The 25,644-nt window shown below is 38.5% G+C and overlaps 1 protein-coding gene across 1 annotated transcript; it reads left to right on the top strand.

The window, feature by feature from the left end:
- Window positions 1–1,190: 1,190 nt before the first annotated feature.
- DLST (dihydrolipoamide S-succinyltransferase) lies at window positions 1,191–25,355 on the top strand. Its single transcript, XM_074289991.1, has 15 exons — window positions 1,191–1,730; window positions 2,783–2,816; window positions 6,574–6,622; window positions 8,369–8,421; window positions 8,545–8,619; window positions 9,501–9,556; window positions 10,692–10,803; window positions 13,086–13,283; window positions 13,711–13,787; window positions 15,559–15,656; window positions 18,937–19,067; window positions 21,673–21,746; window positions 22,214–22,297; window positions 22,784–22,951; window positions 23,746–25,355. Exons 1-15 carry the CDS (start codon window positions 1,668–1,670, stop codon window positions 23,878–23,880), a joined length of 1,407 nt encoding a protein of 468 aa, XP_074146092.1. The 5' UTR covers window positions 1,191–1,667; the 3' UTR covers window positions 23,881–25,355.
- The last annotated feature ends 289 nt before the right edge of the window (window positions 25,356–25,644 follow it).

Genomic DNA, 25,644 nt, shown 5'->3' with positions numbered 1-25,644 from the left:
TTCAGCTAAGAGGCAGCCGATGAAAGTGATTGAAGTGCAAATAGAAAGGGACGGATTTTAAGATTGTAGAGGAGAAAGGCTTTGGATGACAGAATTTGATCAACATTGGAGAGCCAATGAATCCTAATAAAAAATATTAATCTGGCAGGATTGTATATGATATAGAATACAGTAATGGCCAGTCAACCAAGCTTGGGTGTCAGAAGATCTGATTTCAGACCCAGCCCCTGCCCTTTACTCTCCGCCAGAACCAGGGAAAGTCACTTTCAGTACCCCGGCAACTGTCTAGATAACAGGTTTATACAGATGTTAATTTATAAGGATATTCACCATATCAAAGAGATTGCAAATCTAGTTCTAAACCTAGTGTTAGGCACTTAGCAAGTGCTTAATAAATGAGTTTAACAGTTGGCTGATCAAAAAAAAAAAAAAAAAAAAAAAAAACCCGAAGTAAAACAGAACAAAATAAAACAAAAATTTTAAAAACCCTGGTGGTAGGGAAACTAGAAAGGCAACTGTCGTGACAGCTTGAATGAGTGAGGGTAGGGTGAATAAAGAAGGACGCGTGAGAGATTATTGAGAATGAGCAAAGTTTGTGAACTGAATGAAGCTGAGTAGAAGACAGGAAAGTGGAGAGATGAGGTGAAGGAAGCTCAAGATTTTGAATCGGAATGATGGAAGGATGACATAAGCTAGGGGTGGGAAATGTCTGACAACTGCGTAAAGCCAGCGAAAATCTTTTGCCAAGGCAAGGGCAAACAATGAGCTGAAAGCTGAGTACAACGAGCTCTCGCGGCTCGAGTTCTCTGAGTTGATAACTTTGTGTGACCCGTGAATGTTGTTATAAATATCCAAAGTCCCTTGGCAGGACACTCCCCTCCCCCTTCAGGGAGAGGAGGCCAGCTGGTCCAAGTAAAATGAAAGTTGAATGCTTCCTTAGCTGTAGTCCCTCCTCCTTCTCCAGTCTCACAATACCTTCCTTCCTCGGGCTTTATCCGTAGCAGGGTATCTAGAACTAGTTGTAAAACGGAAGATTAGGAGAAGCGTTAGGGCTGGCAGCGTAGACTTGGGTGTCTGTCTTACGGAGGAGACAGCTAAGGGAGAGAGAAGAGATGGGCGTTCATTGTTAGGGGTAGGGAGACAAAGGAGAGAAGAACGCGCAAGGGGGCTCCGGAGAAGAAAACCAGAATAGAAGGCGGCTCGAGAAAGGCCCGGGGGGAGCAGCTTTTCAGGGGAAGGAGAGGGATGGGTCGCCTTGAGGACTTGTGACTGGGGAAGCAGGAGATGAAGGAGAACGTGGTTTATTCAGGCAGTTATGCCAGGACTGCTTGGCTGTTATCTTGGCCATTCGGTCATGTTAGTTCTCCATTAAGCATCTATTAAGCGCCTACTGTTTGCAGCACGCGGTGCTCAGTACCTAGGGAAATTAAAAAGTAGATAAGGGATGGAGTCGGCCCACTAGAGCTGGAGATAAAAGAAGGACGTTCAGCTAGCTCCAGGGCCGAGGCTCGGCCTCCACCCCAGGACAACCTTCCCCAAAGAGGCACAATGGTATAACCCTGCCTCCCCTCTTCCCCGCTCACGTAGCCACGTCCGCCGCGCTTCCGGCTGTTGCCGGGCCCTATATCCGGTGTCCGCCCGCCCTAGGCTCGACTGCCTGGATCGCGATGCTGTCCCGTTCTCGTTGCTTGTCTCGGGCGTTCAGCCGTTCGCTTTCCGCCTTCCAGAAGGTAGGAGCCGGGCCAGGTGCGAGTGGACGCCGACACCGCTTGGCAAGGGCCCGTGCAGACTCCCCGAGGGCTGGAGGGCAGGGCGGGGCAGGGCGGGCTGCGGCGCTGGCTCGGGCACCAAGGGCACCGGGACGAGGAGGCCGCGGGAGAGCGCGGGGCCGCGGGCCGGAGCCGCCCGGCCCCTGGGCCCGGAGACGCGCGCGGCCCTGCGTTCCATCCCGTCTCCTGTCCCCGCCCGGGACACCCACCCCACCGTGCGCCGACGGCGGGCGCCGGTCTCTGTTGCGCCCCGACCCCGGGCCTCGATCAATGCCCTCCTGCTGCAGCTGCCGCCGCCGCGCTCCGCGGAGGCCCCGCGGGGCCCCGAGAGGCGGAGGAGGGGTGCGGAGGACGGGCTGCTCGTCCTGCCCGTGACCTCTACTGGGACAGCCGCCCCCTCCCCCCGGCTGGAAGGGACCAAAGGTCCGCGCCCGTGTCTGCCTGGGCTATTAATGCCCCTGGGATTGGCGGCAGCCCGGGACACTCTCCGCCCCCGCGGGGTCCTTGCGGGATGCGGAGAAGTCGGAGATCAAGGTCTGGGGGGCCGAAGGAGGAAGGCTGCACCCCAAAGCCAAGAGGAGCAGGGTCAGGCTGACAGCAGGTCCCTCAGCTGACGCCTCTTCTCGGGGCTGTTCCAGTGTCGAAGAGTGAAGGGTTTTTTTTGGTTTTGTTTTTTTTAAATTTTGCAGAAGGCCACTTTTCAAAAAAAAGATCAGGGTGTCTTAGTGGCTACAGAGGAGGGCTTCTTAGACTTGTGCCGGCCCGGTAACCCCGGGCTCCTGCGCCTTGACTCTTTGTAAGGGAGTTCACTGTACCGTTGAAATCAGTCCGGGTTTTCGTCCTTCACGCAGCGGACCATTTAAATCTCCCGTTTCTTTTCTTTCTTTTTTTTAATCGGCAGTGCGATAATTATGAGAAGGGAGGGTGTGCTGTGGTGGTGGTGGTGGTGGTGGTGGTGGTAATTTTTTTTGTCGTATCTCTTGAAAAATTCTGGTAATGCTTTCTCTCTACAGGGGAACTGCCCTTTAGGGAGGCGTTCCTTGCCTGGTAAGTTTTGCGCTGACTCTTAACAATATTCAGGGTGTTTTTACATGTTAAATTTAAGCAGTTTTTTCACATGAGCTTACTGAAAATTGTCAGTAAACATTCCCTCTTGTAGGATGGAAAACGAAATATTGAAGTGAAAAGACTTGTTTTGGAATGGATTGGAAATGCATCATGGGTCACTAGATTCTTCATGGTTAAATCAGAAAGTTTCAAAGGCAGGGATGACTTTAGGATCATACGTAAATCCAACGTACTTTCCCATCATTTCATGCTTCAATCATTCAAGTTAGTCTAGGATGTGTTACTATAGAGAATGGAGCCTAATAGAATCTTTATCCGTAAGGGTCGCTGAGTTACTTCATTTTCACCCCCCCAGTAGAATTTGTAGAGAGGGAATATAAGTTGGAGACTTTACATTTTTGGGGTCTTCTTTCTTCAACTAGAACAGGAAATAAGCTGTTAATAAACTGAAAAACAGTATAGACTATATGGCCCAACATAAGAATAATGTAGCTATGGAAGAACAGTTTTGGAATAGACTATTTCTCCTTAAAAAAAAATGTCCCTCCCATCCCCCAACAACAATCCTAGAATAAAACAAAGAACAAAGAAAAATAGGTAGCACAACTCCAAGTCACATAAACATAAGAAAATGATTGGGATTGATGGCTCCATCTTTCTATTATTTGCTGATTTGATAAAAGAAATGACTCATGTACAGTCATTTGTATAAGGCAACACTATTGCTTCTGTTTGCTGTTATCTTCCTTAATTTAGTTGGTCAGCATATTACTGTTCTTTTGGTTCTGCCTTTTTTATTCTGCCACACTTAATGGATCTCTGAAAAAGATTTAAGATAGATAAGAAATTGAATCAAATTTACAAGAAAAAGAACCATTTCCCAATTGATAAAAGGTTAAAGGAAATGAATAGGCAGTTTCTGAGGAAGGAATTCAGCCTATCAGTATTCACAAATAATTAGAGAAATGTAAATTAAAGTGACTCTGAGGCACCACCTTGAACTGATCATATTGACTAAGATGATGAAAAAGGAAAAGGACCTGCTAGAGCAACTGTGCAGAAAACACATGTACTAAGGCACTGTTGGTGAAGCTGTGAACTACTCCAACCCTTCTGGAAAGTAGTTGGGAACTAAACTGGGCATGGGCTTTGACCCAGCAGTACTGTTATAAGCTCTCTCAAGAGGATGGTTTTAGAAAAATCTGGGAATATTTGTATGAACATCATGAGACAAACGGAAGTAAGCTGAACAAGTAGAACACTTTATGCAATAACAATATTGGAAAGGTCCATTTTGAAAAACTGAGTAAATAACCAAAACAATGACCAGTTACACTTCTGAAGGACTCATAATGAGCCCTAACCACTTTCATAGAGAAAACTGGATTCAAGAGTGCAGATCAAAACATTTTTGGCCATGGCTAACTCTGGAATTTGTGTTGCATGTTTTCCATTTTTGTGACATATGTTTTCCCATCTTCTCAGTGAGTGGAGAGAATTTGGAACTGAAAATAAAATTTTAAAATGCTGCTGAAACACATTACCTAACTTCTGATTGGTGATAAACTCTACCGTCCATTTTCAAATGTGATGTATGCAGGGATTTATTTTGTTTGTCTATGCATATCTGAAGCAGAGATGTTCTTCTCTCATTTGGTGAGATGGGGAGTAGAGAGGTTACACCAGATTAAAAAAAAAAGAAAAGAAAAATGGGTCGTCAGAACATTATAAAAGTGAGCATAGCTGATCTTCAGTGAGTAGGCAACACATAAGCAGGACAGCTTTGAAAATAACATGTTGAATTTATTAGACTTAAAAAGAAAAAAACACTCTTTGTTGTACATGCATCTGTATATACAATTCTCTTTTTATGAAATACTACTTTTTTTTTTTTCCTTTTTGGTGTAAGCTCAAAATTTCTTGAACAAAAGGAAAAATGCTGCCATGAATATTTTTATATAGATGAGTCCTTTCTTTTGCTGACCTCCTTAGGGCATATAGGTAATTTTCTAGGTCAAAGGGGATGAATATTTTGTGACTTTTATTACATAATTCTTTATTGTTTTTTCATAATCATATTAATTCACAACTTCTTCAGCAATGTGACAGTTTGATTTAGATTTCTCTATCACCCACCTTGATTTTTTCATTAAATCTTTACTGTTTTGATGGATGTAATATGGTAGCTTAAGAGTTATGTTAATAGTCATTTCTCTGATTACTAGTAATTTTGAATAAATTTTAACTGGTTGTTTGCTAATAGTTTGTTATGTCATTATAATGTAGAGTTATCAGTGGCAAAAATGGTTAATTGTAGAACAATTTGAGGATGGAGAAAAAAATTCTCTTTTGTTTTTTTCTTTATATTATGAACTGAATAAAATGGATATTTTCACATATGTTGTACAGAAAAATGTTATACATAAAACTGAAGATTTAAATTATGTACAGCTTGCTTTTTGAAAAGTTTATACTTATATAAGTTATATAAATTTGCAAGTTATTTAACATGTAATTTCAACTTGTAGGTTTCAAAATTGTCCTATTTTTTGTGTATTTTTTTTTTCTGGCTTTTCTTCATTGCATTAGGAAAAAAAAAAAAAAAGATGCCTCAGTGCTCCACTTTTTACTTTTTTTCCACCCTGTCCCTGTCCCTCCTCACATTGCTACTCTTTCCCATTGTGGGTGCAAAGAGGTGGGGAAAGCTCTTGTAACAAGTATTCATAGTTGAATTCTTCCATTGACTACTCTGCAAATGTGTATCTTATTTTGCTTCTTGAATTCATCACTTTGCTAAGTAATGCTTCATCATTAGTCTTCTAGAGTTGTAGCTAATCTTTACATTAATCAAAGTTCTTAAGTGTTTCAAAGTTGTCTGTCTTTACATTGTTGTTGTTCCTGGATAAATTGTTCTCATTCTTCTTACTTCTGTCTGCTTTTATACACCTCAGATCTCTCTGAAACTGTCCTTTTTATTGTTTCTTAAATGTTGATATTCTATTATATCCATATACTGTACGAATTTAGTCATTCCTTCATAGATAGGAACCTTCTTAGTTGTTTACTCCTACAAAAAGAGCTTAAATAAATGTGTACACATGGGTTTGTTTTTTTTCTTTGCTCGCTGCGTTATAGATCTAATAATGATACCATTGAGTCAAAAGGTATGCCCAGTTTAATGACATTTTGGCTATAACTCTAGGTTTTCCAAAAAGCTGGACCAATTCACAGTTCTATTAACTTGTATATTAGTGTGCACATTTTCCCAAAGCCCCTCCAACATTAGTCATTATCCCTTTTTTGGTCATCTTTCTCTGATAGGTGTGAGGTGGTACTTCAGAGCTGCTTTAATTTGTATTTCTCTAATTATTAGTGATTTGGAGCATTTTTCCCTAAGTTTGTTAATAGCTTAGATTTCTTCCAGAAAGAGATGTTCTTGCCTCAATTAAAAGTAACTAAGCTAAAAAGTGGTAGAAAAAAGGATAATGAGGTTTGAATCTGATAAGTAGAAAAATTGCCTGTTTATTCCCAAGGAAATAGAAACCCAGGATCCCTATGTAATTTTAAAATGTTATGTACTACTGATTGAAGCTTATCCTGTACCCTGTATTAGGGATTAGAGAGGAACCAAACCCCCCCCCCCCCCCAGTATTTTTCAGCAGGTGATAAGGCAAAAACTGAGATTCTTAGTGGTGGTAGTTGTTGTGGTTATTTATTATTGTTATTTGCCTTGCAGGTATCTCCCTATGCCAGGGACCGGCTTACCTTTACAGTAAAAAGATTGTGTAAGTGTTATGTGGGAAGTGTGAACATCCTTCCCAGGATATCTATATCTAGGAGGGCTTTTGATTTTTTGGCCTCTAGGCGCAGAAATCTTAACTTATGTTTTGAGGGTTTAGAATTATTTTTGATGACAGCTTAGTTTTAACTAATACTTTGAAGTGTTAAAACAATGTGAAGAGTATGTGTACTATGTGTTCGGGGAAACTGGAGATTCTACAAACATTAGGTGGAAATTCATTCCAGCTTACAAAGACAAGTAGACCTGCAGCAATAAGGATTTATTAAATGCTCATTATGTGATAGGCACCATGTTAGGCACTGGGCATACAAATAAAAGCAAAGAGAAGGACAGCCCCTACCCTCAAAGAGCTTACATTTTAATATAGCTTACCTTTTTGGAATAAAGTTATTTGGCTGCTTTTAGGAGTAATTGTGTACCAGAGAGGATATTCTCAGTTGAATCCTGGTTTTGTTTGTGTTCTACTAGGATTTTTAGGAGCACTCTGCCTACTGGATAGCAGATTCAATTTAAAAAATTCAAATTCAATTTAAAAATGTTCATTTTGATTTGAATACATTGTACCAACATCCTTAACACAAGGATACATAAGTTAAATGTTTACTATAATCTCCCAACTACCAATAGTGACATTTCTGAGAAGGGTTCTTCCCTTAAAGATAAAGTGGTATGAAGGAATAAGTTATTTAAAAAACCAAAAAAAAAGCTTCTGTAAAGCCTCCTAGCACTGAATTATCCAATGTGTTCTTCAAAAGAACAAGAAAATCAATCTGGTTTCTCTAAACATAAATGTATCTATAGAATGTATAGTGCAAAACTAAGTTCTGTACTGATCTTTGGTCCTCCAGAATTCTGAATTAGTCAGAGATTATTACCTATTGTGTTCACTTATGCAGAGCCTGAAGAAAAGCTAACCAGATGGTTTTTGTATTAACCCTTAGTTATAAATAATAGTCCTCTCCCTTATCCCTTTTGTATTGAAGCTCTTTGAGAATGCTGGTAAGAGGAAATTTGGCAAGTAACTATTATAGTGGCTTTTACAGCTTTCTGAGGAAGATGATATACTAACTACATCAAAGACCATCATAAGTGTTGAAACAGTAATCAGTCTGCTACTGTTGAATCACAGGGTGCTGATATTCGAAATAAAATATGAAACTATAGATAGAGAGGTATATTCATGTCAAAAAAAATTCCACGGCCTCTTTTAGTAGTTCATATTGCTGCAATGTACATATGGGATGTATAGTGTAGTATTTATAGTCTATATATTATTTACAAATTTGTAAATTTAATATTGTCTGCCTTATCTGATCTTAATTTGTAAGCTTTAAGGTAGGAATTCCATAATATTTAGTATGCTGCCGTATGTGGACATGTAACAAATACTACTTGAATTTAGTTAATTGAAAGAAGAGAAAACTGAAATGAAAAAATAAAGAACTTGATTCTTTTGGTGAGGCCTTGGGAGACTGAATTGTCCAGGCTGACATTTGAAAGAGTAAGACCAATCTTGTTTCTTTATATGCTATGTGAATTATATTTATTAAGTGTGTGATACATATTGAGTACTATTATAAGCATATAAAACAATTCTTTGGAATAGAATTTTGACTATGAAAGAGCGCACATGCATTTATTTAAAAATTGAAAACAAAAAAAAGGATTTATGTGAAGCATATCATTTAAAAGGAGTTAATTATTTTGTGTGGGTTTTTTTTTCCTGTAGTTTAGATGACTCTGTCTTGAATGTTCGCTTCTTCAGAACTACAGCAGTGTGCAGTAAGTATTTGTGAGTTAAACTGAGGTTCTTGCCTTGTTGTGAGAGGAATATGAGTGTAAAGAAAACTAAATAGTGGTAAAAGAGTTACTTATTCATGGGACTTTTTTTCCTTTTTTATTTAGAGAATGATCTTATTACAGTCAAGACGCCAGCATTTGCAGAGTCTGTCACAGAAGGTGATGTCAGGTGGGAGAAAGGTAAGATTTCATATTCTCTTTTTATTTTTATTTATTTATTCCCAAGTCTAGGGGCAAAAATATTCATTGTAATTGTAATGTCAGTTGAAGTAGGCTAAGTTCCAAAAGAATTTAGCAAAGAGGGGCTGCTAGTGGCTCAGTGGATAGAGCACCAGCCTTGAATTCAGGAGGACCTGAGTTCAAATGTGGTCTCAGACACTTAACACTTCCTAGCTATGTGACCCTGGGCAAGTCACTTAACCCCAGCCTCAGAAAAAAAAAGAAAAAGAAAAAAGAATTTAGCAAAGAACCAGAAGCAAGAAGATAAATTTATAAGAAAAAGATAGATCAGGTGCTTCATGTCACTAATATGCTAGTTTTGTGGCTTAGAGGTAGAATTGAGGAGTGGTCTTAGTATCAAATTCTGTGTCTTACATTGTCTCAGAAACTTTGATATTACTGATCAATAGATTGTTATCTGACAACCAGCATTGTTTATGGAACTACAGCATTCCCAAGGCCTGGTGGCCCTATTACTTTGTCCTCCCTAGGAACTGCACTACATCATTTTGTCCTCAAGCAATTAGGACCTAAATTCATTTGGGGCAAAGATCTGAAAGTCTCATCTTCTGGTGCTGCTTCTGGCTGATAAAGAGTGTAGAGCTGGCTGGCCCTGTCTAGTTGAATACTTTCCTTTTTATTCCATGTGCATAAATATTATGTAGTAAATACTTCTCCAGGTTATAAGTAAATTAAATATAAATGCGTCTTGGTTAGTAGAATCCTATATCTCCCACATTTTCTTCAGGCTTTTTCAGAAAATGGCATTGTCAAATGTATGCTTTTAAAAATGTCTTTCTGTTAAGAGTTTTCTCTCTGACAGATAAGCACTTGTTTTTCAGCGGTTGGAGACACAGTCTCAGAAGATGAAGTGGTTTGTGAAATTGAAACCGACAAGGTAAGTTTATTATATTGCGCTTAGTGCCTTTCCCTTGGTTCCTTAGGCCAGCAAAAGAGATGAAAAATAGCCAAGGAACTATTAATGGAATAGTTAAGTTTGTGAGTATGTTTGGGGGTTTTTCAAACTGTAACAACAGGTCATGGAAATCTTTTAAAGATTTGTTTTGACTTTTATCATGTGCCTGTCAAGTGTTCTTTTTTTTTTTTTTTTTTTTTTTTTTTTTTTTTTTTTTTTAATAGCTTTTTATTGACAGAACATACGCATGGGTAATTTTTGCAACATTGTTCCTTGTACTCACTTCTGTTCCAACTTTTCCCTTTCTTCCCTCTACCCCCTCCCCTAGATGGTGGGCAGTCTCATCTATGTTAAATGTGTTAAAGTATATCTTAGATACAGTATATGTGTGCAGATCTATATAGTTCACTTGTTTGTCAGGTGTTCTTAAAAGGAGTATCTTGACTATGGTTTTACAGCTTCCCCACCCCCACCCCCATGGACCTGGCCAGCTTCCAAATTAATCTTCTTAAAGCCTTTCTCTGTTCTAAAAGTCCCTCAGCAACTTCCTATTCCTGTAGGCTAAATACTTTTAAAGACCTTCCCTTCTGGCTTCAGCTCACATTTTTACATTTTTGTACAGAACTGTCTTTAAACACTCTCATTTACCAGCCAAACTGGCCTACTTGGGTGTTCCCTATATAGGGAATATAGCATTGCATAGTTTTTCCCTCAAAGCTAGATAGAATGCACACCCTGCTCATCTGCACATTTAGAATTCTGAACTTTCTATAAATGCTCTTTGATCCTTCTTAATTGTAATGAAACTTTTAGTTTTTTGTATTTGTGTATTTTATTGTCTTCATATTCCAATGGAATGTAAGTTCCTTGAAAAGGTAGGAGAAATTTGGCTTTTGATCCTCTTATCTGCAGTACTGGCACAGTGATAAGAGTTGAAAGTGCTAATTCCTTCATTGTCTTTTTCTGTTGAATACATTCTGAATTTGGTATTTCTTTGTAAGGAAAAATGGATGTCTTTTACTTCTTTTATGTATTGTGCTTGCTATTGTTTCTGATTAACTTGATTCTAGTACTGAATAAAAACTGACTCTTCCCCCATTCCATTTCCCTTTTGTAGACAGCTGTGCAGGTTCCATCACCGGCAAATGGAGTGATTGAAGCCCTCCTGGTACCTGATGGAGGGAAAGTGGAAGGAGGAACCCCTCTGTTCACTCTCAGGAAAACTGGCGGTAAGGAAGGAGCTCCTGTTGTCATGGTCTCCAACACACCACCTTGGAGATGGGACTGAAAATAAAAGTACTGATTCCCTCCCACCTCATAAGAACTCTCCTTGGCATTCCAACCACCTTAGGTGAGGGAGTAAGAGTGGCAATATTTGTTTAGTATGAACTTGAAGTGACTGATAAATGAGGAGTAGTCAAGAAGTAGAACACATCAAAGTGCCTTCTCCTTACCTGCTCACATTTCTCATTCTGTACTTTATATATTTTCAAGAGAGAGTAAGGACAATAGTCCAGAGATAGGAAGTAGCACTTTGTATAGTGTATATACAAGAATTCAGTGCATGACATCATTTATTTTTTAGTCCAGCCTATGTTATATGGGATTGTTACATTTTGAAGATAGAGGATGTGATAACATGACACTTCTGGTAACAAGATAAACTAGCTTTGAAATTATGACTTGTTAAAGATAAGAGTTATGGAAAATCACTTAGGGATATCTGAGACCCTGGGAAGTGGCTAAAACAGGCTCTGGGTATGCCAGTAATCTCTGCTTTGTAAATGTGAAAATTTTAAATGTCACTTGATTATGTAGGAACTTCATCCAATAACAAGTTTGACATTTTGGAGCCAAAAGACCTCAGTAAAATCCTAGTTCTATTGCTACATTTGTGACCATGAGCACATCACTTAACTTATTTGGGCTTCAGTTTTCTCATCACTAAGATGATAAGGTTGTCCTAGATGGTCTCTTAAGGTTCTTTTTAGTGTTATAAATTGTTTTAAAAGCTTGTTTATAATAGTCTGATTCAGGACATAAAAGTAGACAGGCACTGGGTATTGAAATTTTGTAGCTAATATACCTTGCTGCTGTACTAGCTTAGTAGAAAGTGAAAGGCATCTTTCATCGGCAGAGAGCCAAACTCCTCAACTGGCTAGTTATGTGTATTTCAGAAAGATGAAAAAAGACTAAAAGAAATGGGTCAGTCTAGATAGGATTTCCTGACAAGAAGGCCACATATTTAGTGATTTTGAGGAGGAGTGAAGGAGTAAACTGCTAAATCAGTGCAGGGTGGCCTCAGGTCCTGGGGAGAAATCTCTGAACCTAGAGAGAGAAGTGTCTGCCTCCTCCAAGGGATATAGCAGCCTTTATATAGGAGTCATGGAAACTGCACAAGAAGCCCAGCATATTCTTGAGGAAGAAGGGGTGACCTCAAGGATTGTGCCCAGAGTGATGGAAGCAAGCTTTTTAATGAGCTGATAATCTTTTTAAATCTAGAGCTGTTATAACTTGAATTTACTTCTGGTTAAAAGGAGAAGTAATTTGGTGTTTCATATACTTTAGGTGTGGAATTGTAACAAGGCTGCATACCTAGTAAATAAATTACATAGAAGAAAAGCTAGATTCTGTTTCAGTTCTATGTCCATTAAATCCATGTTGCTTTCTTGATCATTCAAGGCCTAAGACTGTAAGAACCATTGGGAAGAATGGAGAATTGAAACCAGTTAAAGTTGGGGATCATTATTAAGCCAAAGGTGGAGAGTGACGGGAATACAGTAGAAGGATTAAAAAAAAAAAAAAAAAAACCTTTTGAGAAATTTTAGATTTTTACCTTTTACATTCTGTAGTTAAAAAACAAAACAAAACAGGTCTCCAAATGGGTAAGAGTATGTCTTACTGTCTAATATAAGTATAGGGTCCTATTTAAAATATTTTTTCCTTACTGTTGTGAGAATAAGGAAAGACTGGGGGGAAGATTGGGGAGGGGTCTATGAAATACTTTGAATTTGTAAATCTTTCTATACTTTAAAGAGATACTTGTCAAATAAAATCAATATAGTACATTCTCTTCTTAGAGAAAGCAATAACATAGTTTCTATTTTATTTAGATTGTTTTAACTTGAATCCTCTTTTTGGCTATAAATTTTGTGAAGGGAAGAGAAAGAGAATAAGCATTTTAAAAAGCACCTGCTACATGCAAGGCTCTCTACCAAGTGCATTACAAATATATTTTTTAAAAATATATTTTCCCAGGTAAGAACTGAGAATACATAGGGCTATAATCTGATTTAGCACATATAGGGATTGTTAAGGGCATGGAAATATCTAGTACCTCTTTATGTCTCTACCTATTATGTATCTGATACCTAGAATCATTCAATAAATTGATTGGTTGAAATGGAATTTAAAACAGCAGGTTCTCTTTGTAGCTTTACTTTTTGAGGCCTGTGCTATTAGTTTTTTTAGTATGTGTAATGAACTCTTTTTTTTTTTTTTTTTTTTAAAGCTGCTCCTGCTAAAGCCAAACCAGCTGAAGCTCCCCCTGCTGCAGCCCCTAAACCAGATTCTGTGGCAGCTCCTCCTCCTCCTCCCCCTCCCCCTCCTCCTCCTCCTCCTCCTCCTCCTCCCCAACCTGTTGCATCTATACCAACTCAGATGCCCCCAGTTCCTCCTGTGTCATCACAACCTGTTGATACCAAACCTGGTAAGCAACGTCTTATTCCCATGGAAATAGAAGCAAGGGTGTTTCATCAAGTTCCATGTGTCCCTTTTTGTAACTGTTTCTTCCAAGTCTACAAAGGTTCCTTCCTTCTGAATAGTCTTCATGTCAGGCCTAATTGGATCCTTCATTGCAGTTTTTGGCCAAATTCTTTGTGTATTTTTCACTAAGCATCTGTAGTCTACTTGATGCTGTAAAGGATGCAAGAGGCGGGTCAGCTAGATGGTGCAGTGGGAAAAGCACCAACCCTGAAGTTAGGAGGACCTGAGTTTAAATCTGGCCTCAGTCTCTGCCTGTGTGACCCTGAGCAAGTCACTTAACCCCAATTCCTTGGGGAGGGGGGAAGATAAAAGATGTAATAGTAAAAATCCTTTCCCTTCCTGATATATTTTTACCTTTTCTTCATTTCCAGTGTCTTCAGTAAAACCCTCTGCTGCTGTTTCTACAGCAGAGCCAGGAGCTAGCAAAGGTGTGCGTTCAGAACATAGGGTAAGCTGCTGAGGACTAATGAATGCCAGTTTTAAGGTGATAAGGGCATTACTAAAGAGGGGGGCATAGCAGGACAGTGACAGTTTTCAGACTACTATAAGCAAATCAACAACCTCTCAGGAATTTGTCCTCTTGGTGTGCTTTCTTGGAGGCGGGAACTATGTTTACGTATGCTTTGTTTATATTTCCAGAGCTCATACGTCCTCCCTGATGTCAAAATATACTTTGAATTTGGACAAAATAGTTAAAATTACTAGACCAAAGATTGGTAATACAATGAGAAACTGACAGAGAATATGTTCAGTTTTCACCATTTCTCAAGAGCTTTAAGAAATGCTGTTCTACAAGCTTCCTAGGGATGGGGAAACCAAAGGGGAGGCATGTAAGAAATTATTTAGGATTGTAAACAATGGCTGGTGAATACTGTATCAATATAGGAATGATCAGCCTTGCAGCCAATTATGAATGTAAAGTTGTCTGTTTTATGAAATATCTCACTAAATACTCCCCCAGTCCAGCCTTGGCCCACAATCAATCCCTTAAGAGGTAGTGTGTAGGGCAGAAAAAAAATTTGGAATGAATTTGGAAACAGAAGGGTCCTGGATTTATTTATTAAAGTGACTTGGGGCAAGTCACTCTATTTGAATCTGCTTTGTTATCTATAAAAATTATAACGACTTATATTACATACATGTTATGAGAAAAACACTCTTTAAATTGTAAAGCGCTATAAAAGCTGCTGTTAATATATTGTGCAGAAGCCTAATATAACATATAAAAAGTTGGTCTCAAAGCCAAGAAGATTGAGCTCCTGGAATCCAGTCTGGTCTCTGGGTTACTTAACCTCTCAATGCTCTTGGCCAGAGGTATCAAACACTGTGCAACATCCCTAGCAGAACCTGAGTAAAATGTAATTAGGAATTATATAGCAAAGTAGAAATGCAGTAGAAAAGAGACAGTACTAGTATGTGGTTTTCTAATGTGACCCCTTTTCTATTTGAGTTAGATACTGCTGCATTATGCAGCTCTCAAGACTGTGTGACAGAAAAAAATCTGTCTGCATTGGTATGAGTTTCTTCTCTCAGGTTCCCTGTCTGAATGAAATCATAAGACCTATGTCCCGCTTATCATATTAGTGGTAAATAATAATAGCTGATACATAGGGCCTACTATGTGCCAGGCCTGATGCTAAATAATTTGCAAATAATAACTTAAAATAAACTAAAATATGCCTTTGTGAGTGATCATTTTGCAAGACCTATAGAAGTATTGAATTGAGAAATGATTCATGGAGTGTTTTTTCTAAGCAAAGGTGCTCAACACATTCAATAAATTGTTTCTGCTTCTGTCAGCTAGGACAAAAACCTCGAGTGTGGGCAAGAGTGTGGGTTTTCTTGCCTGACAAGGCAGCAACATCTAGAAAATTGCCACTTCAGAAGTACTGTCTGATTTCCTTTGCATATCATATCTTCTTTCCACAAGTAGTTGGTCTTGTGCATGACTCTAGTTTGATTTTAAAAGCAAACCATTTCCTGGGCCTCAGAACCAGAAAAGATTTAAAGGTGAATCTAAGCAAGTAAGCTTTCCTTATCTTTTAAAACTATCACTGCAGAAAAGGGCAGACTACAGCTCCTGTTATATAGAATCACACCATCCTACTTGTTTCTTAGCCCCATGCCTTCCAATGCTGATACTACTTTGAGCTTAACTGGGATCAGACTTGATCTCAAGAATCCAGTTTTCTAGACTCTCACCCTCTTTTCTATTTTAGGTGAAAATGAACAGGATGCGACTACGTATTGCTCAGCGCCTAAAGGAGGCCCAAAATACATGTGCAATGCTGACCACTTTCAATGAGATTGATATGAGGTGGGAACTGTAATGCCATCTCTATGTATTTGGAAGATGTGGAAACAATGGTCACTGTCCTACACTTAGAAGAGAGATTCCCAGTATTGATATTAGGAAAAATAGGTTTCTTTTATCCAACAGTGGATTGATTGTTTCTTTTTCTGATTGACTCTCCAAATTTATGTATGTCTCTCAGATTCTTCAAGTTTGAAGATAAAAATGCAACAAATCTTTAAATATATTCATAGTGGCAGATATATTTGAGTAGAGAGAAGGAGGCCAAGTTACTAGCTTATTTCATTGCTTTACTGAGTTCATATTTGCTAAGTGAAAAGAATACTAAATTGGGACTTGTAAGGCTTTTATTGTTGCTGTTCAGTTGTGTTTGATTTTTTTTGACACCATTTGGAATTTTCTTAGCAGAGATACTAGAGTGGTTTGCTATTTCCTTCTCCAGCTCATTTTCATGTCACCTCTTCAGGAATTTTTTTCTTTGTATGTAAAATTGGGAGCCTGGAATAGATGATCAGCTATTGCAAATGCTACTTTTCTTTCAAAGCAGAATGTATTAATATTATTTTTGTTCTTCTGGACCTTCAGTCCATTTCTATTAAAATGTGGCCAGCATTCCCTGTGTCACCACTGTTGATACCAAACAATTTCTTCAGGTCTAACATCCTTCCATTCTGTGAAGTGATTGTTAGTAAAAGTGGCTCAGAACCAATATTTTGCTTCCTTTTCAAGTAAAGTGATTGGTTCCTTATTTCTTTGCCTAGACTAATAGTAACTATGGTTAAAACAGGTTAGAAAGTATGGCTCTTTCCTGCACTGCTTCCTCACTCTTAGTAAAATTTTGATTTCCTTTTGTTAATATTTTTGGGGAAGTTGAGATATTCAGCTTTTTTATTTTCTTTTTCTTTCTTTCTTTTTTTTTTTTTCAGTTTCATGTTCCTCTCCTTCCTTTTTTTTTTTTTTTTATTAATTTTATAATTTTTTTTGACAGTACATATGCATGAGTAATTTTTTTTTTTTACATTATCCCTTGTATTCATGATATCCAGCTTTTCAAAAAAGGAATATAATTTTAAGTAAAAGAAGGGAGTTTATGGATAAATATCCATATCCAAATGTCTATCCAATTTTGGAGGATCAAGCACTTTCAGTACTACGATTTTTAGTGCATATATTTTCTTGTTATAATAACCAGGAGAAGTTGAGGCAGAGCTTAAGAGCTTTTTCCTTCTTAGAAGCTGCAAGAATGTTCTGACTATTTGATGCCGGGAAGGAGCTTGTGGTAATGGATTAGAAAGCAAAACAGCTTATGTTACAATGCATTAAAGCTAAATTGTACATAAATTGAATTGTACTTTGAAATCCTACCCAGTTTCTTAAGACAACACATGTAAATATTTGTGACTGTCAAAGATAGAGTTGACAAAACAGAAAGGGAAATGCAGTATCTCAGCCTCTTTTCAATAGCTAATCAAAGTGTCATTTTACAGTGACCTAGGGTCTCAGTACATCTAGTAATCTGGTTTGGTTTGATTGCCTTTAGTGTTTATGCCATTGTCTTCTCTGAGGACCAGCTCCTTTCCCTAGTTGCCATGGCCTCTGTTACTAAGGGTCAGAACTCAGAAATAGAAACTCCTTAATGACCAAGGCAATAGAATTTGGGTATGTTTGAGAGCAAAGATGTTTATCACTTCTCTTTCCCTCTTCTGCAGCTCTTGTGTCTTGGGAACCAGTAATGTCTTTAGGGTGGTAATCCTAGCAGTAAATAAGGTTAGACTCAGGAAAACATTGTAAACCCAATCAGCCCCCCTAGGAAAACTTCCTTTTTTGAAGCCAAAAAGGTCTGGAATGGATAGTTAAAGTTGTGTCATATCTTATCTTTCACTTTAATATTGTGTTAAACCTATTATATAGGGAGAACTAAGCATTGGGACTGAGACAGACCTAAATTCAATTTTCATCACATGAATCTATTCCAATAAGTACAGATATTTCAGTGATAAAATTATGGGGAAAACTGTTTCCCAGTCTCTAAAGTGGTTCTGAGAGAGGAAGAAGCAGGTAAACATGGCTTTCTATGGCTTTCTGAAGGCTTCTCAGAAAATCTTGCTTTTCCAGTATAAGGGAAAGACTGAAGCTTAAAGTCCCAAGCTTTGTATGAGACCAAATTTCATTTTTAAAATATCATGAAACTTACTTGGTACCAGTGAACCTGAAAAAGTGGGGAATAATATGATACCTAGAAGGGTTATCACTTTATTTAATACCCATCTCAAGCTTCATCATGGCCTTGAATGAAGAGTTAATTTGCTTACTCAGGGACCTATGTGCTCATGCTATCAACTTGGCGAGTTAATGCCATAGCCAAAAAAGGAACAAGGAATATAATAGGTGCAAATCATGCCTTAGTTTTTGGGTCCTTGAAAAATAGTTTTCTAACAAAACTGCTTCTTTTTCTATCTAGGTTCTTAGCACACAAACAACATGATTTTGTTGTTGTTGTAGTTCATGTTCTCCACCAATGAAAAGCTATATAGTAATATTTGAAAAAAATGATGGGAGAGAAAGAACTGATATGAGAAATTACATGTTGCTTAATTTCACATATATATTTGTGTCAAATGTTGGCCTCTAATGCAGGGTTGGGAGGAAAGGAAGGAAGGAGGAAAACATCTGGTAATTAAAAAATATATTTTCTAAAAAGGACATTTAAAAAAGAAAGAGAAAAAAATGATGGGAGATCTTCAAAAAGTCTACAGTATATTAGAAGTAGATTGGCATTTTTCCTTCTTGTCTCTCCTTGTACTAGAACACATTAATCATGATAACCTTCAGTGAACCATTTCACAATTTGTTCAAAGGGTACAACCTAGAGAAATTAGGAATTGTAGTAAAATGCTTGCCTAATCTGTTCTTCAGGAAAAATCTGTGATCTCCTTAGTGGGGATGCCTTCATCAATGAAGATCATAAGCCCTCCATGCTTTAGAAGATGGTTTCATGAGTATTTGTGGCTGGAAAAAATAACCTCATGGCCAATTTTCTGATGATGAGCCTCTCTGATTTTAGTTAGGCTGACTTTTGGGTGATGGTAGTGATAGTTCCAAGGCCTATATCCAGTCCCCTCTACTCCACTTGAATAGCCTGACTTTGGAAATCTAGGGATTAGCCTAATACCATAACTAGACACTGGAGTAGGGTTTTAGTAGATTTTAATCTATGCATGAGTTTAGAAACATGTAAAACTCAACCCATGTGCTTCCTTATATTTACAATGTGTTTTTGCAGTAATATCCAGGAGATGCGGGCCCGACACAAAGAGAGTTTTCTGAAAAAACACAACCTGAAACTTGGCTTCATGTCAGCATTTGTGAAGGCCTCTGCCTTTGCCTTACAGGAACAGCCAGCAGTGAATGCAGGTGAGTCCACTTGGGCCAGGATGTACACACACACACACATACCTGTGATGGCTGTCCCCAAACTAAAAAATCTTTCTTTACTGGCATAGAAAAATAAATATTTTATATAAGAATTTTCTCTTTATCATTCATTTTTACCTTCTTAAAACCAAAGACATGATATAGTTCAGCCTACATGACAGTTTTCCCATTAGTCAGAAAACGTTTTTCATTTCCAAAGCAAAACTTCAGAGTTGTTCTGGCAGCAAGCATTTTGGGGGGTTGGAGTAAGGAATAAGCATTTATATAGCACCTACTGTGTTCCAGGCATTTGTGCTAAGCACTTTTACAATTATCTTCTTTTGATCCTCATACTCTGCAAGATAGGTGCTATTATACCCATTTTACAGTTGAGAAAACTGAAGCAAACAAAGGTTAAATGACTTGCTCAGAGTTACACAGCTATTAATTGTCTCTGGAATGCAAATTTGAACTCAGGTCTTCCTGGCTCTAGACATAGTGCTTTATCTACTGCTCTACTAGTTGCCTCTTTGGAGGCCTTGCTCATACCCAGCTAATCAGTCTCATTCAGATAGGAAGCTCATAGGGCATCCTTCACACACCCTCAATGTTATCTAAGAAATTGACCTCTGTACATGACGCATATTCCATGCCAACCTTTGATCTCTTGGGAATGAATTTACTGGGAGGAGTTTTTGTGTTGCTTTTGGCTTTTGGACTTGATCCTTCATCAACTCTTTAGTAGAATCAAATATTGTTTTTATTTTCACCTTAGAAATCTTGATTCAATAAGATAATCTCATTTTTTTCCTCTCATTTAGATATCTTTCTTCTTCCAATAGATGGAGTTGAATCAAAGATCCTTTAACTACCCATCTGTTGAACCAAGAGCCCTAAAGAATTATAGACAGCCTTGAGAGTAATAGTCTGGGCAATTCTTTTAATGAAAACATATTAATTTTGCTTTTTATTACTCTGAACTTGACAAACAAATTAACATGAACATTTCTATATACAATAAACAGAAAAGAGAATTGTATGTAAAACTGTAAATCTCTTTTATGAACAATTCACTTAAAAAAAAACAACATAATAAATCAGCTTGTTTCAATGTTATCTAGTTTGTATCTCCTTTTGGACTTCTGTTCTCTTACATAAATTTTTGGCCACCTTCTTTTTCTTTGAGTGAGAGCTTTTACTCTTCCTCTCTCCCAGTGAAAGAAAAAAAAGCCCCTCTTTGTAACAAATGCCAAATCAAGCAAAATAAATCTATGTTTTGATCATATCTGAGAATATCTTGTTTCTGGTCTCTTCATCATTTTTGATGATGAAATAATATCCTATTATATTGCTCTACTATCATTTGTTCAGGCAGCAAGGTGGTACAGTGGATAGTGTCCTGGAGTCAGAAGAAAGATTTAGATAGAATCTAGCCTCAGACACGTTTTTATTCCTTCACCAATTGAGGAAATTGTTCCTATACATATTTTTTGCATGATTCTTTCCTTTTGGACAGGTCATTAAATCTTTATCTGCTTCACTTTATTCACCTATAAAATGAGGATAATGACAGCCCCACCCTCACAGGGTTGTTGGATCAAATGAAATTATATTTGTAAAGTTTTTAGCATAGTGCCTGGTGCATAGTGGCACCATGTAAGTGTTTGTTTACTACTCTATTTTCTTCTTCAGTCATTGATGGGTATCCCTACATCCCCACACCAGAGATTCAAAGACAATTGAAAAATAATCTCTTCTCTCCAAGAGCTTGCCCTTTCAATTCTTCTACCTATGTACCTTGCCCATTTTCTGCTCAGTCATTTTTTGGTCATGTCTGACTCTTTGTGACCTCATTTGGGGTTTTCTTAGCAAAAATATGGGAGTGGTTTGCCATTTCCTTGTCTACTCATTTTATAGATGAGGAAACTGAGGCAGACAGGGTAAAGTGAGCTTGCCTAGGGTACACAGTTGATAAATGTCTAAGGCCAGATTTTAACTCGGAAGATGAGTTCCTGACTCCCAGCCTGTCATTGTGTATATATATATATATATATATATATATATATATATATATATATATATATATATATATATATATATGTGTGTGTGTGTGTGTGTGTGTGTGTGTATATATATATATATGTACACACACACACACACACACACACACACACACACACATATATATATATATTCAATTAATTTCTTACTGCTCATAAACAAAAAGCATGGTAGATGTGGCTTTCAATGGGTAAAGTTTTAATTTTGAAATGTGAAGAGGCTGTCCTCTTGTTCTTTTTCACGTTAGGAAGAAGGGCATTTTTTTTTTTTTTTAAACTAAGGGATACTGCTCTCTTACTCCTGCTAAAGTGAAGAATCATACAATAAAATTTGTTGGTACTACTGTATGCTAGGTGTCATGTGTTAAGGGAATGCTGGAAGATACAAAAAAGAAAGTGTAGAGACCCAAGAAATTAAGTAATGATGATTGACTGGAATAGGAAAGGTGTAAAAATCAGCTTTGCCTTACAAACATTGCCTTATCCCCACTCCACCCCTTGCTCTGGTGAGAATGTATAAATAACCTTTGCTTTTTGCCTCACAGTGATTGATGACACAACCAAAGAGATTGTGTATAGGGATTATATCGACATCAGTGTTGCTGTGGCCACTCCACGGGTATGTAAATTGCATTTACTATATTAGAGGCCATCGCTGCCTCTGAGATTAGAAGACATTTGTTTTGGAAAACCTATTTTCTTTTTCTTTGGGGGGTGGGGTTGGAGAGGTTGAAGAGACCTGATATTTGAGAAGCCTATACTGATCTTATTTAGATTCTGCTTTTTTCTATCAGGCCTAAATCTCCCTGCTCCTCTGAATTTCTGTGTATTGTGGATGATAGTGAAACAGTACATCATTTAAGGCAAGGTGTTGGCCCCTTTGGAATCAGTGGAACTAGGTTGAGAATTCTGGTCCATCACTCATACAGACAAATCCTTTTAACTATGGCATCTTATTTTCCTATCTTGTAGAGATAGGAAATACCTCCAGCTCCTTAGAGGAAAGGTATCAATGAGTACAAAGAATACTTTTTTTTTTTTTTTTTTTTTTTCCCACTCTGTAAACCAATGCTTCATTTCTTGTAGGGGCTTGTGGTACCAGTTATTAGGAATGTGGAAACTATGAATTTTGCAGACATCGAACGAACCATAAATGAGCTGGGAGAGAAGGTAAAATTCAGTGACAAAATAAAAACACAGATTACTGGGACAGTTAAGAGGGAGGGCAGCAAAAGTTGAAGACCCCCCCCAGCACCAACCTTTGCTTGATTTTATTTATTAATAAGATTAGGAGTTAAAGCTGGTCTTCCAGGTGACCTGAAGATAGAGTAAAAAGGGAGGGAGGTGTGGTGCTAAAACCTCTTTATCTATAAAACGAGGATAATGACAGCACCCATCCTCACAGGGTTGTTGGATGAAATGAAATTATATTTGTAAAGTTTTTAGCATAGTGCCTGGTGCAAAGTGACACCATATAAATGTTTGTTTACTTCTCTCTTTAAGGAAAGCTTAAAATTAAATCTCAGTTGAACTTAAAAATTGAACCAGGTCCCCAGATCTTATTAGAACATGTTTGAATCCCAAGTAAAATAACCCAGGTTTTATTTATTCAGTTTGGATATGATCTGAATAGATTTTGGAATTTGTCTTTTTTAGGCCCGAAAGAATGAGCTTGCCATTGAAGATATGGATGGTGGCACTTTCACAATCAGTAATGGAGGAGTCTTTGGCTCTCTCTTTGGGACTCCCATCATCAACCCCCCTCAGTCAGCCATCCTGGGCATGCATGCCATTTTTGATAGGCCTGTTGCTATTGGAGGCAAGGTAAGAACTGCTATGTGAGGTTTTATGGTGATAATGTTTGTCCTGTACCTAAAGAGTAGTTGCAGGATATGACATGTTGGGTAGAACCATCTAATTTAGAGGGAATTCCAGCCTTTGTCTGGTTCAGTTCTACTGATAAGAGTTTTGTAGAAATTTGACCACGGTCCCAGGAAACACTTCTCCTTCATAGTTCCTGGAACTAAGGGAGATTATGCTCCTTCATCTAAGATTATCCAAAAGGTATTTGAATTTTACTTTGTTCTTAGTAATGTGCTAGGCATTGTGGTGGTGTGAACACAGAGTCCCCTTTCACAAGGACTTACAGTCTAGTTGAGAAATAAGAACCTATAAAAGCCAAAATAATTTGATAAAATTGTGAGATCATTCAGTATTATTGTAGATTGGGAAAAGCATGATGGAGAAGGCAGATCATATGTTGTGGGAGGCATTTGGATAAGTGGAAGAGAAAAGAGAGGGTGTCTTAAGGATGTTCGAGGATACAAAAAAAAGATAATCTTAAGAATGGCACGATTCCCTGGCTTCAGAGGGATCTCTGGCCTGCAGTAGAGTTCCTTGGAGAGGGAGGAGTATGTGAAAATTTAATGTTCTTTGTCAGTAAACACTCATCAGTTGGAGTTTTCCATTTTAGGGGTTAGATTTGATGTAGAAAAAACCTAAGTGCACAGAAAAGAAAATTCTGGAGGGAATACTGTTGAACTAAGTCTTGTGATCTAGTTCTTCCTCATTCCCCCATACAGTACAGAAAAGATTGTCCCTCTGTCTCTTCTCTATAGGTGGAAGTGCGGCCCATGATGTATGTAGCACTGACTTATGACCACCGACTGATTGATGGCAGAGAGGCAGTGACTTTCCTTCGAAAAATCAAGGCAGCAGTGGAGGATCCTCGTGTCCTGCTACTTGACCTTTAGGGAAAGTCACACTCCCTAAAGCTCCAACTCACAGAGACTGAAAACCAGTCTTCCCCTATCCCCCTCATGTGTACCTGGGTCAGCTGGGTGGGAGACAGCCCCACTTGCTGCTGGCTTAAGAGAAGCAGAGCACTAGGTAACCAGCAGCTACAGCTCCTTTTAGGGCACTCCTGTCCCTCTCTCCACTGCCTTTGTCTTAACATGAATGCTCTTCTCATTATGCTCAAGGTGGGGGAGAGAGAGTATTGATGGAGCCTCATTAATATCCTAGCCTTTCTCCCATGTATCCTCCCCAGAAATGATTTTGCTTTTTCCCTATGGCAGCGTATAATAGAGAAACCACTAGGAATATTGTAACTCTTCTGTCTTACACCTGCCCAGTTTTCAAAAATCCAACATCCTCAGCGGTACAGGAGGAAGATCCTGGCCCCTACCATTATGAAGCTATAGCCCTGGCTCTGATCTTTCCAATTCTGGGCCCTGTGCAAAGTTTCTTTACTCAAATACAGGGGAAGAGGTGCTGCTTTGTTTATTAAAGGGCACCTTCCTGCTTAGGTAGCCTTGGTTGGCTTTAAAATGCCTCTTCTACCTCTTTGGGAAGCACAGCTCCGTGGCCTGAGGTTAGAGGGTGGGGAAGGGAGGGTTCAAGAGGGTGAACTGGCTCAGAAGACTTCAACTTGAGATACTCTTGTCTCCAGAGGTGAGAGTGCATCAGTTTTGCACTTAAGACTATGGGTCTTATTCCCAGAAAGGCCCATCTCTGCACAACCATGCACAGTGCTGCTGTGCTCACCTGCCTTTCTTTATAAGTTCCTAGCAATCATACCAGCAAAGGGGTTTGCATTAGAACCATCTTCATTCTTGGGTGGAAGTTGAACAGTTGGATCTTGGAGTCAGTGGATGTAGAATTTGGTTGAGAGGGATGGAAAGTCTCTAGTAAAATGCTGCCTATTGTTTTTTTTGGACTTAAATTTGAAGTTCAAAGTGGTCTTTCTGCCCTATGTGGACAGATGAGGGCACTAAGCATTACCACTTCTGGTGTGGGCTGGCAGAGGAGAGGAAGCAATATGGACTCCTTCCTGCAGCAGGACCAGAATAAGGAAAGTACACTTCCGGAAGTTCTCCACCTTAGTGAGAAGCAAGCTGTGACTTGTTAGTATAACTGGAGTCATCTTTAATATACTGCCTGATGTTGGTGGGCAAAATCATTGGGGTCCCTTGGGAAATGTTTCAGTATATACTTTTATTGTGAGGGCTACTGGAAATCCATCAATATGTATCCAAATATACCCAGTTCTGAGGCTGCTGGAATCATGGGGGCCATTTATTAGGGCCCAGCATGAGAGGGGTGAGGAGGGTGGAATCCAGTACTGAGTGCCTGCAGTGTCTACTACTCTTCAATATACAGAACTTGTAATTAAAATATTTAAAGAAACCCAAGTTTTAAATGAAATTAAAGGGGAAATGTTCTCAAACTGTGTCTTGGCTTCTGGCCTACTATCTAAAGATAAAGGACAAATTTACTAGTTTTTAAAAGAGCTATTAGCCTATTCTTTTTTTCACTTATCTCCTTTATCTCCTATTCCTTTGGGTTAAGTTGGCCACAATATTCAGATTGGCTGGGAGAAAGAGCTGTTCTACTGACTGCTCACAGAAGAGACTTGAATTCAGTGCCTCCCTTTTGTGCCAGAGCTTCCTCTCCATTGCCTACATTTCTATTTTCTTTTCAAAAAGGTATTTGCTGCTTTTCCTTAGTCACTCTTT

This window comes from Sminthopsis crassicaudata, chromosome 2, assembly GCF_048593235.1.
Source record: "Sminthopsis crassicaudata isolate SCR6 chromosome 2, ASM4859323v1, whole genome shotgun sequence".
NCBI classification, from domain to species: Eukaryota; Metazoa; Chordata; class Mammalia; order Dasyuromorphia; family Dasyuridae; genus Sminthopsis; species Sminthopsis crassicaudata.
Note: the sequence above shows the minus strand (reverse complement) of the source record. Positions and strands in the feature narration are given on the sequence as shown.